This window comes from Oncorhynchus tshawytscha, linkage group LG19, assembly GCF_018296145.1.
Source record: "Oncorhynchus tshawytscha isolate Ot180627B linkage group LG19, Otsh_v2.0, whole genome shotgun sequence".
Classification (NCBI taxonomy): Eukaryota; Metazoa; Chordata; class Actinopteri; order Salmoniformes; family Salmonidae; genus Oncorhynchus; species Oncorhynchus tshawytscha.
The window spans coordinates 56,224,390-56,238,232 of record NC_056447.1 but is presented as its reverse complement, the minus strand read 5'-3'; the positions used below and the strand labels follow the sequence as shown (position 1 = coordinate 56,238,232).

At 41.3% G+C, this 13,843-nt stretch overlaps 1 protein-coding gene across 1 annotated transcript in view; it reads left to right on the top strand.

The window, feature by feature from the left end:
* LOC112218950 (CD81 antigen) overlaps positions 1-12,812 on the top strand; it is a 29,119-nt gene extending 16,307 nt beyond the window's left edge. Inside the window, exons 3-8 of the mRNA XM_024380190.2 lie at positions 8,089-8,186; positions 9,318-9,392; positions 9,483-9,596; positions 10,666-10,767; positions 11,148-11,231; positions 11,433-12,812. Coding sequence (XP_024235958.1) covers positions 8,089-8,186; positions 9,318-9,392; positions 9,483-9,596; positions 10,666-10,767; positions 11,148-11,231; positions 11,433-11,498 — 539 coding nt within the window. The 3' untranslated portion in view covers positions 11,499-12,812. The remainder of the gene's footprint in view (positions 1-8,088; positions 8,187-9,317; positions 9,393-9,482; positions 9,597-10,665; positions 10,768-11,147; positions 11,232-11,432) is intronic.
* Positions 12,813-13,843: the final 1,031 nt, after the last annotated feature.

The window sequence follows — 13,843 nt, the reverse complement described above, 5'->3', positions numbered from 1 at the left end:
GTTCTACTAACTGAACTACAGAGGACCATGTTCTACTTACTGAACTATAGAGGACCATGTTCTACTTACTGAACTATAGAGGACCATGTTCTACTTACTGAACTACAGAGGACCATGTTTTTCGTTATTAGGTTATTATAGGATTTAAACATTTCCGGTTTGAACGGGAATACCGAGATGCCTGGGAAGGGCTTTCAGTTTTCTCGGGAAGGAGAAGTGGTATATTTTTGTTTGTGTGGAGAGGGGAGGGGGAATTTCCTGGCTCGGTCTACGCCGCTGTCAGTGTGTGTGTTTATGAGTGTTTGTTGTGTGTGTGTGTGTGTGTGTGTGTGTGTGTGTGTGTGTGTGTGTGTGTGTGTTTGTGTGTGTGTGTGTGTGTACTGTGTGTGTGTGTGTTTGCAATGTGTGTGTAATGTTTGTGTGTGTGTGATGTGTATGCGTGTGCGTGCATGCGTGTGCTCTCCCTCCTCCCTCTCAGTCCGGATGGATCTGGTAAGTCATCCTGTCCCAGTAACAGGATGTTACGGGATGCCCTCTTCATCTCACATGTCATATCGCTGGACAGGGAAGCCACCTGGAAAAAGACAAAGAATTCCATTTCAATAGTTTGTTTCTGTATGGGGTTATCATACTGCCACCTGCTGGTGTTTCCCACATAAACCAATATGCATTCCTATGTGCTTATAGAGCAGCACGCTGGACTGCAGACAAAGCCCCTATTAAAGGGAATTTCCCAGACTTTAGTCACTGTCACTAAACAGCTACCATCTGGATACTCAGCACTGAACCTTAGAGGCTGCTGCCCTATAGACATGGAATCATTGGTCCCTTTAATAATGGAACACTGGTCACTTTAATAATGGAACATGGTCACTTTAATCATGGAACACTGGTCCCTTTAATAATGGAACACTGGTCACTTTAATAATGGAACATGGTCACTTTACTGATGGAACACTGGTCCCTTTAATAATGGAACACTGGTCACTTTAATAATGGAACACTGGTCACTTTAATAATGGAACACTGGTCACTTTAATAATGGAACACTGGTCACTTTAATAATGGAACACTGGTCACTTTAATAATGGAACACTGGTCACTTTAATAATGGAACACTGGTCACTTTAATAATGGAACACTGGTCTCTTTAATAATGGAACACTGGTCCCTTTAATAATGGAACACTGGTCACTTTAATAATGGAACACTGGTCACTTTAATAATGGAACACTGGTCATTTTAATAATGGAACACTGGGCACTTTAATAATGGAACACTGGTCACTTTAATAATGGAACACTGGTCCCTTTAATAATGGAACACTGGTCACTTTAATAATGGAACACTGGTCACTTTAATAATGGAACACTGGTCACTTTAATAATGGAACACTGGTCCCTTTAATAATGGAACACTGGTCACTTTAATAATGGAACACTGGTCACTTTAATAATGGAACACTGGTCACTTTAATAATGGAACACTGGTCCCTTTAATAATGGAACACTGGTCACTTTAATAATGGAACACTGGTCACTTTAATAATGGAACACTGGTCACTTTAATAATGGAACACTGGTCACTTAATAATGAATCACTGGTCACTTTAATAATGGAACACTGGTCCCTTTAATAATGGAACACTGGTCACTTTAATAATGGAACACTGGTCCCTTTAATAATGGAACACTGGTCACTTTAATAATGGAACACTGGTCACTTTAATAATGGAACACTGGTCCCTTTAATAATGGAACACTGGTCCGTTTAATAATGGAACACTGGTCACTTTAATAATGGAACACTGGTCACTTTAATAATGGAACACTGGTCCCTTTAATAATGGAACACTGGTCACTAATAATGGAACACTGGCCACTTTAATAATGGAACACTGGTCACTTTAATAATGAATCACTAGTCACTTTAATAATGGAACACTGGTCACTTTAATAATGGAACACTGGTCCCTTTAATAATGGAACACTGGTCACTTTAATAATGGAACACTGGTCACTTTAATAATGGAACACTGGTCACTTTAATAATGGAACACTGGTCCCTTTAATAATGGAACACTGGTCACTAATAATGGAACACTGGTCACTTTAATAATGGAACACTGGTCACTTTAATAATGAATCACTAGTCACTTTAATAATGGAACACTGGTCACTTTAATAATGGAACACTGGTCCCTTTAATAATGGAACACTGGTCACTTTAATAATGGAACACTGGTCACTTTAATAATGGAACACTGGTCCCTTTAATAATGGAACACTGGTCACTTTAATAATGGAACACTGGTCCCTTTAATAATGGAACACTGGTCACTTTAATAATGGAACACTGGTCACTTTAATAATGGAACACTGGTCACTTTAATAATGAATCACTAGTCACTTTAATAATGGAACATGGTCACTTTACTGATGGAACACTGGTCCCTTTAATAATGGAACACTGGTCACTTTAATAATGGAACACTGGTCACTTTAATAATGGAACACTGGTCCCTTTAATAATGGAACACTGGTCACTTTAATAATGGAACACTGGTCCCTTTAATAATGGAACACTGGTCACTTTAATAATGGAACACTGGTCACTTTAATAATGGAACACTGGTCACTTTAATAATGGAACACTGGTCCCTTTAATAATGGAACACTGGTCACTTTAATAATGGAACACTGGTCACTTTAATAATGGAACACTGGTCACTTTAATAATGGAACACTGGTCCCTTTAATAATGGAACACTGGTCACTTTAATAATGGAACACTGGTCACTTTAATAATGGAACACTGGTCACTTTAATAATGGAACACTGGTCACTTTAATAATGGAACACTGGTCACTTTAATAATGGAACACTGGTCACTTTAATAATGGAACACTGGTCCCTGTAATGCTGGAACACTGGTCCCTTTAGTAATGGAACACTGGTCCCTTTAATGCTGGAACACGGGTCCCTTTAATAATGGAACACTGGTCCCTTTAATAATGGAACACTGGTCCCTTTACTGATGGAACACTGGTCCCTTTAATAATGGAACGCTGGTCCCTTTAATAATGGAACACTGGTCACTTTAATAATGGAACACTGGTCACTTTAAGAGCTGGCTCCCCCTCCAAACTGAGCAATCAGGGGAGAAGAGCCTTGATCAGGGAGAACCTGATGGACACTCTGACAGAGCTCTAGAGTTCCTTTGTGGAGATGGGAGAACCAGCGGCAGGGACTGGGAGACTAGTCAGGATCGAGGGAAAGATGAGCGGAGCAAAGTACAGAAAGATCCTCGATGAAAACCTACCCCAGAGCGCTCAGGACCTCAGACTGGGGCAAAGGTTCACCTTCCAAAAGGACAACGGCCCTAAGCACACAGCCAAGACAACGCATGAGTGGCTTCGGGACAAGTCTCTGAATGTCCTTGAGTGGCCCAGCCAGAGCCCGGACTTGAACCCGATTGAACATCTCTGGAGAGACCTGAAAATAACTGTGCAGCAACGCTCCCCATCCAACCTGACAGAGCCTGAGAGGATCTGCAGAAAAGAATGGGAGAAACTCCCCAAATACAGGTGTGCCAAGAAGAATCAAGGCTGTAATCGCTGCCAAAAGGAGCTTCAACAAAGTACTGAGTAAAGTGTCTGTATACTTATGTCATTATGTGTTATTGTGTGTAGATTGATGAGGGGAAAAAACTATTTAATCCATTTTAGAATTAGACTGTAATGTAACAAAATGTGGAAAAAGTCAAGGAGTCTGAATACTTTGGCACTGTGTAGTTTATAAACTCAACAAAAAAAGAAACGTAGTCTCACTGTCAACTGCGTTTATTTTCAGCAAACTTAACGTGTAAATATTTGTATGAACATAACAAGATTCAACAACTGAGACATAAACTGAAAAAGTTCCACAACTTGTGACTAACAGAAATGGAATAATGTGTCCCTGAACAAAGTGGGGGTTAAAATCAAAAGTAACAGTCAGTATCTGGTGTGGCCACCAGCTGCATTTTATACTGCAGTGCATCTCCTCCTCATGGGCTGCACCAAATGTGCCAGTTCTTGCTGTAAGATGTTATCCCACTCTTCCACCAAGGCACCTGCAAGTTCCTGGACATTTTGGGGGGGAATTTCCCTATCCCTTCCCCTCCGATCCAACAGGTCCCGGACGTGCTCAATGGGATTGAGATCCAGGCTCTTCACTGGCCATGGCAGAACACTGACATTCCTGTCTTGCAGGAAATCACGCACAGAACAAGCAGTATGGCTGGTGGCATTGTCATGCTGGAGGGTCATGTCAAGATGAGCCTGCAGGAAGGGTACCACATGAGGGAGGAGGATGTCTTCCCTGTAATGCACAGCATTGAGATTACCTGCAATGACAACCAGCTCAGTCCGATGATGCTGTGATACACCGCCCCAGACCATGACGGACCCTCCACCTCCAAATTGATCCCGCTCCAGAGTACAGGCCTCTGTGTAACACTCATTCCTTCCACTATAAACGCGAATCCGACTATCACCCCTGATGAGACAAAACCGCGACTCGCCAGTGAAGAGACCTTTTTGCCAGTCCTGTCTAGTCCAGCAACGGTGGGTTTGTGCCCATAGGCGACGCTGTTGCCGGTGATGTCTGGTAAGGACCTGCCTTACAACAGGCCTACAAGCCCTCAGTCCAGACTCTCTCCTATTGCGGACAGATTGAGAACTGATGTAGAGATTGCGCGTTCCTGGTGTAACCCGGGCAGTCGTTGTTGCCATCCTGTACCTGTCCCGCATGTGTGATGTTCGGATGTACCGATCCTGTGCAGGTGTTGTTCCATGTGGTCTGCCACTGCGAGGACGATCAGCTGTCCAACCTTTCTCCCTGTAGCGCTGTCTTAGGCGTATCACAGTGCGGACATTGCAATTTATTACCCTGACCACATCTGCAGTCCTCATGCCTCCTTGCAGCATGCCTAAGGCACGTTTACACAGATGAGCAGGGAATCTGGGCATCTTTCTTTTGGTGTTTTTCAGAGTCAGTAGAAAGGCCTCTTTGGTGTCCTAAGTTTTCATAACTGTGACCTGTGCCTACCGTCTGTAAACTGTAAGTGTCTTAACGACTGTTCCACAGGTGCATGTTCATTAATTGTTTATGGTTCAATGAACAGTGTTTAAACCCAATGAAGATCTGTGAAGTTTTTTGGATTTTACAAATTATCTTTGAAAGACAGGGACGTTTCTGAGTTTATATATGTTCATATATGTGTGTGTATATACAGTTGAAGTCGGAAGTTTACATACACCTTAGCCCAATACATTTAAACTCTGCTTTTCACCATTCCTGACATTTAATCATATCATATCATCAGTTAGGATCACCACTTTATTTTAAGAATGTGAAATGTCAGAATAATAGTAGAGAGAATGATTTATTTCAGCTTTCATTTGTTTCATCACATTCCCACTGGGTCAGAAGTTTACATTCACTCAATTAGTATTTGGTAGCATTGCCTTTAAATAGTTTAACTTGGGTCAAATGTTTCAGGTAGCCTTCCACAAGCTTCCCACAGTAAGTTGGGTGAATTTTGGCCCATTCCTCCTGACAGAGCTGGTGTAACTGAATCAGGTTCGTGGGCCTCCTTGCTCGCACATGCTTTTTCAGTTCTGCCCACAAATTTTCTACAGGATTGAGGTCAGGGCTTTGTGACGGCCACTCCAATACTTTGACTTTGTTGTCCTTAAGCCATTTTGCCACAACTTTGGAAGTATGCTTGGGGTCATTGTCCATTTGGAAGACCCATTTGCGACCAAGCTTTAACTTCCTGACTGATGTCTTGAGATGTTGCTTCTACATATCCACGTAATTTTCCTGTCTCATGATACCATCTATTTTGTGAAATGCACCAGTCCCTCCTGCAGTAAAGCACCCCCACAACATGATGCTGCCACCCCCGTGCTTCACAGTTGGGATGGTGTTCTTTGGCTTGCAACCCTCCCCCTTTTTCCTCCAAACATAATGATGGTCATTATGGCCAAAAAGTTCTATTTTTGTTTCATCAGTCCAAAGGACATTTCTCCAAAAAGTACAATCTTTGTCCTCATGTGCAGTTGCAAACTGTAGTCTGGCTTTTTTATGGCGGTTTTGGAGCAGTGGCTTCTTCCTTCCTGAGCGGCCTTTCAGGTTATGTCGATATAGGACTCGTTTCACTGTGGATGTAGATACTTTTGTACCTGTTTCCTCGAGCATCTTCACAGGGTCCTTTGCTGTTGCTATTATATTGTTCGGGGATTGATTCGCACCATAGTACGTACATCTCTAAGAGACAGAATGTGTCTCCTTCCTGAGCGGTATGATGGCTGTGTGGTCCTATGGTGTTTATACTTGCGTACTATTGTTTGTACAGATGAGGGTGGTACCTTCAGGCATTTGGAAATTGCTCCCAAGGATGAACCAGATTTGTGGAGGTCTACAATGTTCTACAATGTCTTGGCTGATTTCTTTTGATTTTCCCATGATGTCAAGCAATGAGCCACTGAGTTTTATGGTAGGCCTTGAAATACATCCACAGGTACACTTCCTATTGACTCAAATTATGTCAATTAGCCTATCAGAAGCTTCTTAAGCCCTGACATCATTTTCTGGAAGATTCCAAGCTGTTTAAAGGCACAGTCAACTTAGTGTATGTACACTTCTGACCCACTGGAATTGTGTTACAGTGAATTATAAGTGAAAATAATCTGTCTCTAAACAATTGTTGGAAAAATGTATCGACTTGCCAAAACTATGGTTTGTTAACAAGAAATTTGTGGAGTGGTTGAAAAACGAGTTTTAATGACTCCATCCTAACTGTATGTAAACTTCTGACTTCAACTGGACCTTACTGCTGCATTGGCTACAGGTTATCTACAAGTCTCTGCTAGGTAAAGCCCCGCCTTATCTCAGCTCACTGGTCACCATAGCAGCACCCACTCGTAGCACACGCTCCAGCAGGTGAATCTCACTGGTCACCCCCAAAGCCAATTCTTCCTTTGGCCGCCTCTCCTTCCAGTTCTCTGCTGACAATGAATGGAACAAACTGCAAAAATTATTGAAGCTGGAGACTCATATCTACCTCACTAGCTTTAAGCACCAGCTGTCAGAGCAGCTCACAGATATCTGCACCTGTACATAGCCCATCTATAATTTAGCCCAAACAACTACCTCTCCCCCTACTGTATTTATTTATTTATTTTGCTCCTTTGCACCCCATTATTTCTATCTCTACTTTGCACATTCTTCCACTGCAAATCTACCATTCCAGTGTTTTACTTGCTATATTGTATTTACTTCGCCACCATGGCCTTTTTTTGCCTTTACCTTCCTTATCTCACCACATTTGCTCACATTGTATATAGACTTATTTGTATTTTTATACTGTATTATTGACTGTATGTTTTGTTTATTTCATGTGTAACTGTGTTGTTGTATGCTTTATTTACTTATTTTATTTCACCTTTATTTAACCAGGTAGGCAAGTTGAGAACACCTTTATTTAACCAGGTAGGCTAGTTGAGAACAAGTTCTCATTTACAACTGTGACCTGGCCAAGATAAAACAAAGCAGTTCGACACATACAACGACACAGTTACACATGGAGTAAAACAAACATACAGTCAATGTTTGTGTCGAACTGCTTTGCTTTATCTTGGCCAGGTTGCGGGTTGTAAATGAGAACTTGTTCTCAACTAGCCTACCTGGTTAAATAAAAGGTGAAATAAAATGACTAAAAAATAAAAACTGTTTGAACACCACTATTTCGCTACAACCGCAATTCCATCTGCTAAATACAGTATGTGTCTGCGACCAATAACATTTTACTTGATTAGATTATATCTGTTTTAATCATGTTTTTGCTTGGAGGACCTTTATTTGTTTCATAACATTCATGAATGGAACTGTTTATGTCAAATTGTTTTGTATTGTATTTGTAACCCTGGATATCCTAAAAAGAAAATGACAAAATGACGGCAGGGCAAGTAGATGAATGTAAGTAGTTTTTCCCCCCCTTTTTCCCCCTGTGGGACCAATGGAGTTGTGTCTTTTTCTCTAGGTGTGTACATCCTGATTGCTGTGGGAGCTGTGATGATGATTGTAGGGTTCCTTGGTTGCTATGGTGCCATCCAGGAATCTCAGTGCCTCCTTGGAACGGTGAGTGAGTGACCACTAGAGGGCAGCAGGACAACACCTCTTGTCTTTCAGGGCACGCCTCTCAACATTGGAGTGTAGCTCGGGCCAACGGCGCTCTCTCTCAGGAATAGAATATATATTTTATTATCTATTGGTTAGAAAATAAATGTGTTTTAATTAACACATCCAGATATACATACACGGAGAGATGCACAGGGTCAGCCACAGTGCAGCGTCCCTGGATGGACAGCAATATTATTAACAGACCTCTAAACATGGGAGAGTAGCACAGCCCTGCAGCTCTCTCTCTCAGTAGCACAGCCCTACAGCTCTCTCTCTCAGTAGCACAGCCCTACAGCTCTCTCTCTCAGTAGCACAGCCCTACACCTCTCTCTCTCTCAGTAGCACAGCCCTACACCTCTCTCTCTCACAGTAGCACATCCCTACAGCTCTCTCTCAGTAACACAGCCTAACACCTCTCTCTCTCCCAGTAACACAGCCCTACACCTCTCTCTCTCTCAGTAGCACAGCCCTACAGCTCTCTCTCTCAGTAGCACAGCCCTACACCTCTCTCTCTCTCAGTAGCACAGCCCTACACCTCTCTCTCTCACAGTAGCACATCCCTACAGCTCTCTCTCTCAGTAACACAGCCTAACACCTCTCTCTCTCCCAGTAACACAGCCCTACACCTCTCTCTCTCTCAGTAGCACAGCCCTACAGCTCTCTCTCACGCTCTCTCTCTCTCTCTCTCTCTCTCGCTCAGTAACACAGCCCTCCAGCTCTCTCTCTCAATTCAATTCACTTTATTGGGATGACGTAACACTGTACATATTGCCAAAGCTTATTTTGGATATTTACAATATAAAAAATAAATCAAATGAGAATGAAATGCAGCGATGGAAATGCAGCTCTGTCTCAGGTTCTGCTGTTGTGCAGTGGTTGCACAGCCTTTCCTCTACAGGGAGCCAGGTTTTCCTGTGTCTACCCTTCTCAATGGCAAGGCTGTGCTCACTGAGCCTGTACTCTCTCTCTCTCTGGGACCAATCATTTTTGTGGAAGATCAAGTTTTGGCCTTCAGTAAAGTAAAGCCCTGAGATTACCCATTTTAAAAAAGCTTGACAAATGAATCTCTCTTTTGTCTTTCTCTTTCAGTTCTTCTTCCTGTTGGTGTGCCTCTTCGCCTGTGAGGTGGCTGCTGGGATCTGGGGATTTAGTAACCGTGACACAGTAAGACACACTCACACACACACACACACACACACACACACAAACACACACATGGACTCTACCAAACTCTGCTATCTCCGTTTGTTCCAGATCTCCAAGGAGATGATAAACTTCTATGATGCGGCGTACATCAAGTCCGTGGACATTGTAGACTCTTCCAGCAAAACAGCTGCTATCAAAGTCCTGGAGGTGTTCCACGAGACGGTAGGTCTCTGACCTCTGACCTCTGGCTGATTTCATCATCATCTCAATCTGTTAAAGTGCTTAACAGAGTTGTAGCAATAATGTATTAATGTGATTATAAAACACGAGCTATTCCTGTAGATCCTGAAGATCACAAATGACTGCGTTTTTTTTACACAGGCAGCCCAATTCTGATCTTTTATTTATTCATTGGGTCTTTTGACCAATCAGATCAGCTCTGGAAAAAAAAGAGCTCATCTGAAAGGATCTGATGTGATTGGTTAAAAAAAATCCATTTGTGAATTAAAAAATATAGAATCAAGCCAAATCAAATTGTATTTGTCACATGCGCCGAATACAACAGCTGTAGACCTTACAGTGAAATGCTTACTTACAAGCCCTTAACCAACAATGCAGTTTTAAGAAAAATACCCCCCCAAAAAACAAGAAATAAAAGTAACAATTAAAGAACAGCAGTAAATAACAATAGCGAGGCTAAATACAGGGCGTACCAGTAAAGAGTCAATGTGGAGGTCATCGGTGAGTCGAGGCAATTGAGGTAATATGTACTGTACATGTAGGTAGAGTTATTAAAGTGACTATGCGTAGATAATAACAGAGAGTACTGTAGCAGGAGCGTAAGGGGGGGGGGGGTAATGCAAATAGTCTGGGTAGCCATTTGACTAGATGTTCAGGAGTTTTATGGCTTGGGGGTAGAAGCTGTTTAGAAGCCTTTTAGAACTAGACTTGGCGCTCCAGTACCGCTTGCTGTCCGGTAGCAAAGAGAACAGTCTATGACTAGGGTGGCTGGAGTCTTTGACAATTTTTTAGGGCCTTCCTCTGACACCGCCTGGTATAGTCCTGTATGACAGGAAGGAATGGGGCTGCTGGTGTAAACGCAGCCCAATTGTTGAAAATGTATCTGTTATTGCTGAGGGAAAAAGATGCACATCTTCGTTCAGAGTTATTTCACGATAACCGTGGTCTTATACTGTGACGTTTCTGTAGAACTGAGGGAGGGCTGGGGGAGAGAAAAATCAATCAATCGATCGATCGATGGCTGACTGGTTGTCTCTACATGTGTCCTCAGCTGGACTGCTGTGGTAAAGGAGACGACTCCCCCTTATTCAAACAAGTAGCCGGAGCTCTGTGTCCCAAGAAGACCCAGGACGATGCCTTGTTGAAACCTCAGGTACAGTTCACGCATCGCATTGTTGCCCAGGTCAATGTCCAATGATTCAGAGGGTTTGGGTTCAATACGGAAGACACATTTAGTTTGAACGTATTTATTTGTGCAACTGACGAGGTATTCCCCTTTACCTTCCCTTTCCAATGTTTTGATATTTGCTGAAGTAGTTCAAATGGATGTTTTTGGAATATTAGGATTTGCATAAAATTTGGCGACCCCAAAAAAACAGCATTCTCTCCTGGAAGGGGGATCATAATAATTTTTACTGTAAATCTCTATGTTCTGTTTAAATGAATGCTTTACACAGCACATAAATATGACAGGAGGAAAACAAGTGTTTAAGTGTTGGTCCTTATCCCCTCCCTGTGTTCCCCTCCCACCAGAGCTGTCATCTGAAGCTGAAGGACCTCTTCTCCGAGAAGCTCTGCCTGATTGGTCTAGCTGCCCTGGTGGTCGCTGTCATCATGGTGAGCGGTGTTACCATGGAGACGCTCCTGGATTACTTTTCAGTTATATTCTATAATCCACTGCGCCACAGTAACTCTGGAGCCCTGTGACAGTTACTATCTGCACAGACAGAAAGGTTCTCCTGACCTCTGCTGTCCTGACTGAGTGAGGACAGATGTTGAAGTCTTGATAAAGACCTTCCTCTTCTTCTTCCTCTGTAGATCTTTGAGATGATATTCACCATGGTTCTCTGCTGTGCGATCCGCAACGCCACCCCAGTGTACTAGAACCATAGAACGACGGAACCATGGAATCATAGAACCACAGAACCATATTGGAGGGGAAAGTCCTCTACAGATCAAAGCCAACAAAGGGGATGCAAATGTTATGTTATGTTTTGTTTAGTTCCTGTTATGTTTTGTGTTGTACTTCCTGTTTTGTGATGTAGTTCCTGTTTTGTGTTGTAGTTCCTGTTTTGTGTTGTAGTTCCTGTTTTGTGTTGTAGCTATGTTTTGTGTTGTAGCTATGTTTTGTGTTGTAGTTATGTTTTGTGTTGTAGTTCCTGTTTTGTGTTGTAGTTCCTGTTATGTTTTGTGTTGTAGTTCCTGTTTTGTGTTGTAGTTCCTGTTTTGTGTTGTAGTTACGTTTTGTGTTGTAGTTCCTATTACGTTTTGTGTTGTAGTTACGTTTTGTGTTGTGTTGTAGTTCCTGTTATGTTTTGTGTTGTAGTTACATTTTGTGTTGTAGTTCCTATTACGTTTTGTGTTGTAGTTCCTGTTTTGTGTTGTAGTTACGTTTTGTGTTGTAGTTCCTGTTTTGTGTTGTAGTTACGTTTTGTGTTGTAGTTCCTGTTTTGTGTTGTAGTTACATTTTGTGTTGTAGTTCCTATTACGTTTTGTGTTGTAGTTCCTGTTTTGTGTTGTAGTTACATTTTGTGTTGTAGTTCCTATTACGTTTTGTGTTGTAGTTCCTGTTTTGTGTTGTAGTTACATTTTGTGTTGTAGTTCCTGTTTTGTGTTGTAGTTACGTTTTGTGTTGTAGTTCTTGTTCATTCTTATTATATTGCAGGATCATGTACATTTTTATATGTACATTATATATGTACATTTTTATCAGTATTTTTGAATAGAGACTAGATTTTACTACTGTATTTTTGTTAATTATGTTTGAACAAAACTTCTAATGTAACAGTTTGAGTCTTTTGATGACCGTTGATTAAATGCCAGGCTTTGACCAGCGGACATTCAGCATCTCTCTAATGCTAAATCTTTTACGAATTGATTTATTTTTTTGAGTCACTTTGTATCTTTTCCTGAAGGACTTCTCCAAGGTCGCAGAGTTCAGTGCTCTTTTGTTATGGTTGTATAATCATATTCATTGAAAATGCGGCCAAAAAGGTACCTTGTTCCCTTTATAGTGCACTACTTTTCCAGGGTTCATAGGGCCCTAATGAACAGTAGTGCACTACTTTTCCCAGGGTTCATAGGGCTGTAGTGAAAAGTAGCGCACTATATAGAGAATAGGGGGCTACTTGGGACGCACTGTGGATTTCATTAGTGGTTAGGCAACGCTTGAAGTGGAATAAAAAAGGTGCACACACACTGTTGAAGAAAACGTTGTTATTCTATAAGAGGTGAAGGTACTCATATTATTCTATAAGAGGTGCCGGTACTCATTATTCTATAAAAGGGGAAGGTACTCATATTATTCTATAAGAGGTGAAGGTATTCATATTATTCTATAAGAGGTGCCAGTACTCATATTATTATATAAGAGGTGCCAGTACTCATATTATTCTATAAGAGGTGCCAGTGTTCATATTATTATATAAGAGGTGAAGGTACTCATATTATTATATAAGAGGTGAAGGTACTCATATTATTCTATAAGAGGTGAAGGTATTCATATTATTCTATAAGAGGTGAAGGTATTCATATTATTCTATAAGAGGTGAAGGTACTCATATTATTCTATAAGACGTGAAGGTACTCATATTATTCTATAAGAGGTGAAGGTACTCATATTATTCTATAAGAGGTGAAGGTACTCATATTATTCTATAAGAGGTGAAGGTACTCATATTATTCTATAAGAGGGGAAGGTAATCATATTATTCTATAAGATGTGCCGGTACTCATATTATTATATTAGAGGTGCCGGTACTCATATTATTCTATAAGAGGTGAAGGTACTCATATTATTCTATAAGAGGTGAAGGTACTCATATTATTCTATAAGAGGTGAAGGTACTCATATTATTCTATAAGAGGTGAAGGTACTCATATTATTCTATAAGAGGTGCCGGTACTCATATTATTCTATAAGAGGTGAAGGCACTCATATTATTCTATAAGAGGTGCCGGCTGTGCTTGACTTGGACAGGAGCTCACCGGAGCTGATTACCAGCACCTTAAATGTTCTACTGCTTGAGTTCCTGTTCCTCTTATAGAATATACATTCAAACGTATTGTGAAGCTCCTGCACATAACAATAGATAGTACTGGCACCCAAAATGGGTACCGGCACCTATTCTAATCCAAGTCAAGCACTGTGTGCCAGTACTCATGTTATTCTAGAAGAGATACTGCTTCTCTGGGTGCATTACATGAATTCTGGCAGTAGTGTAGTAAAT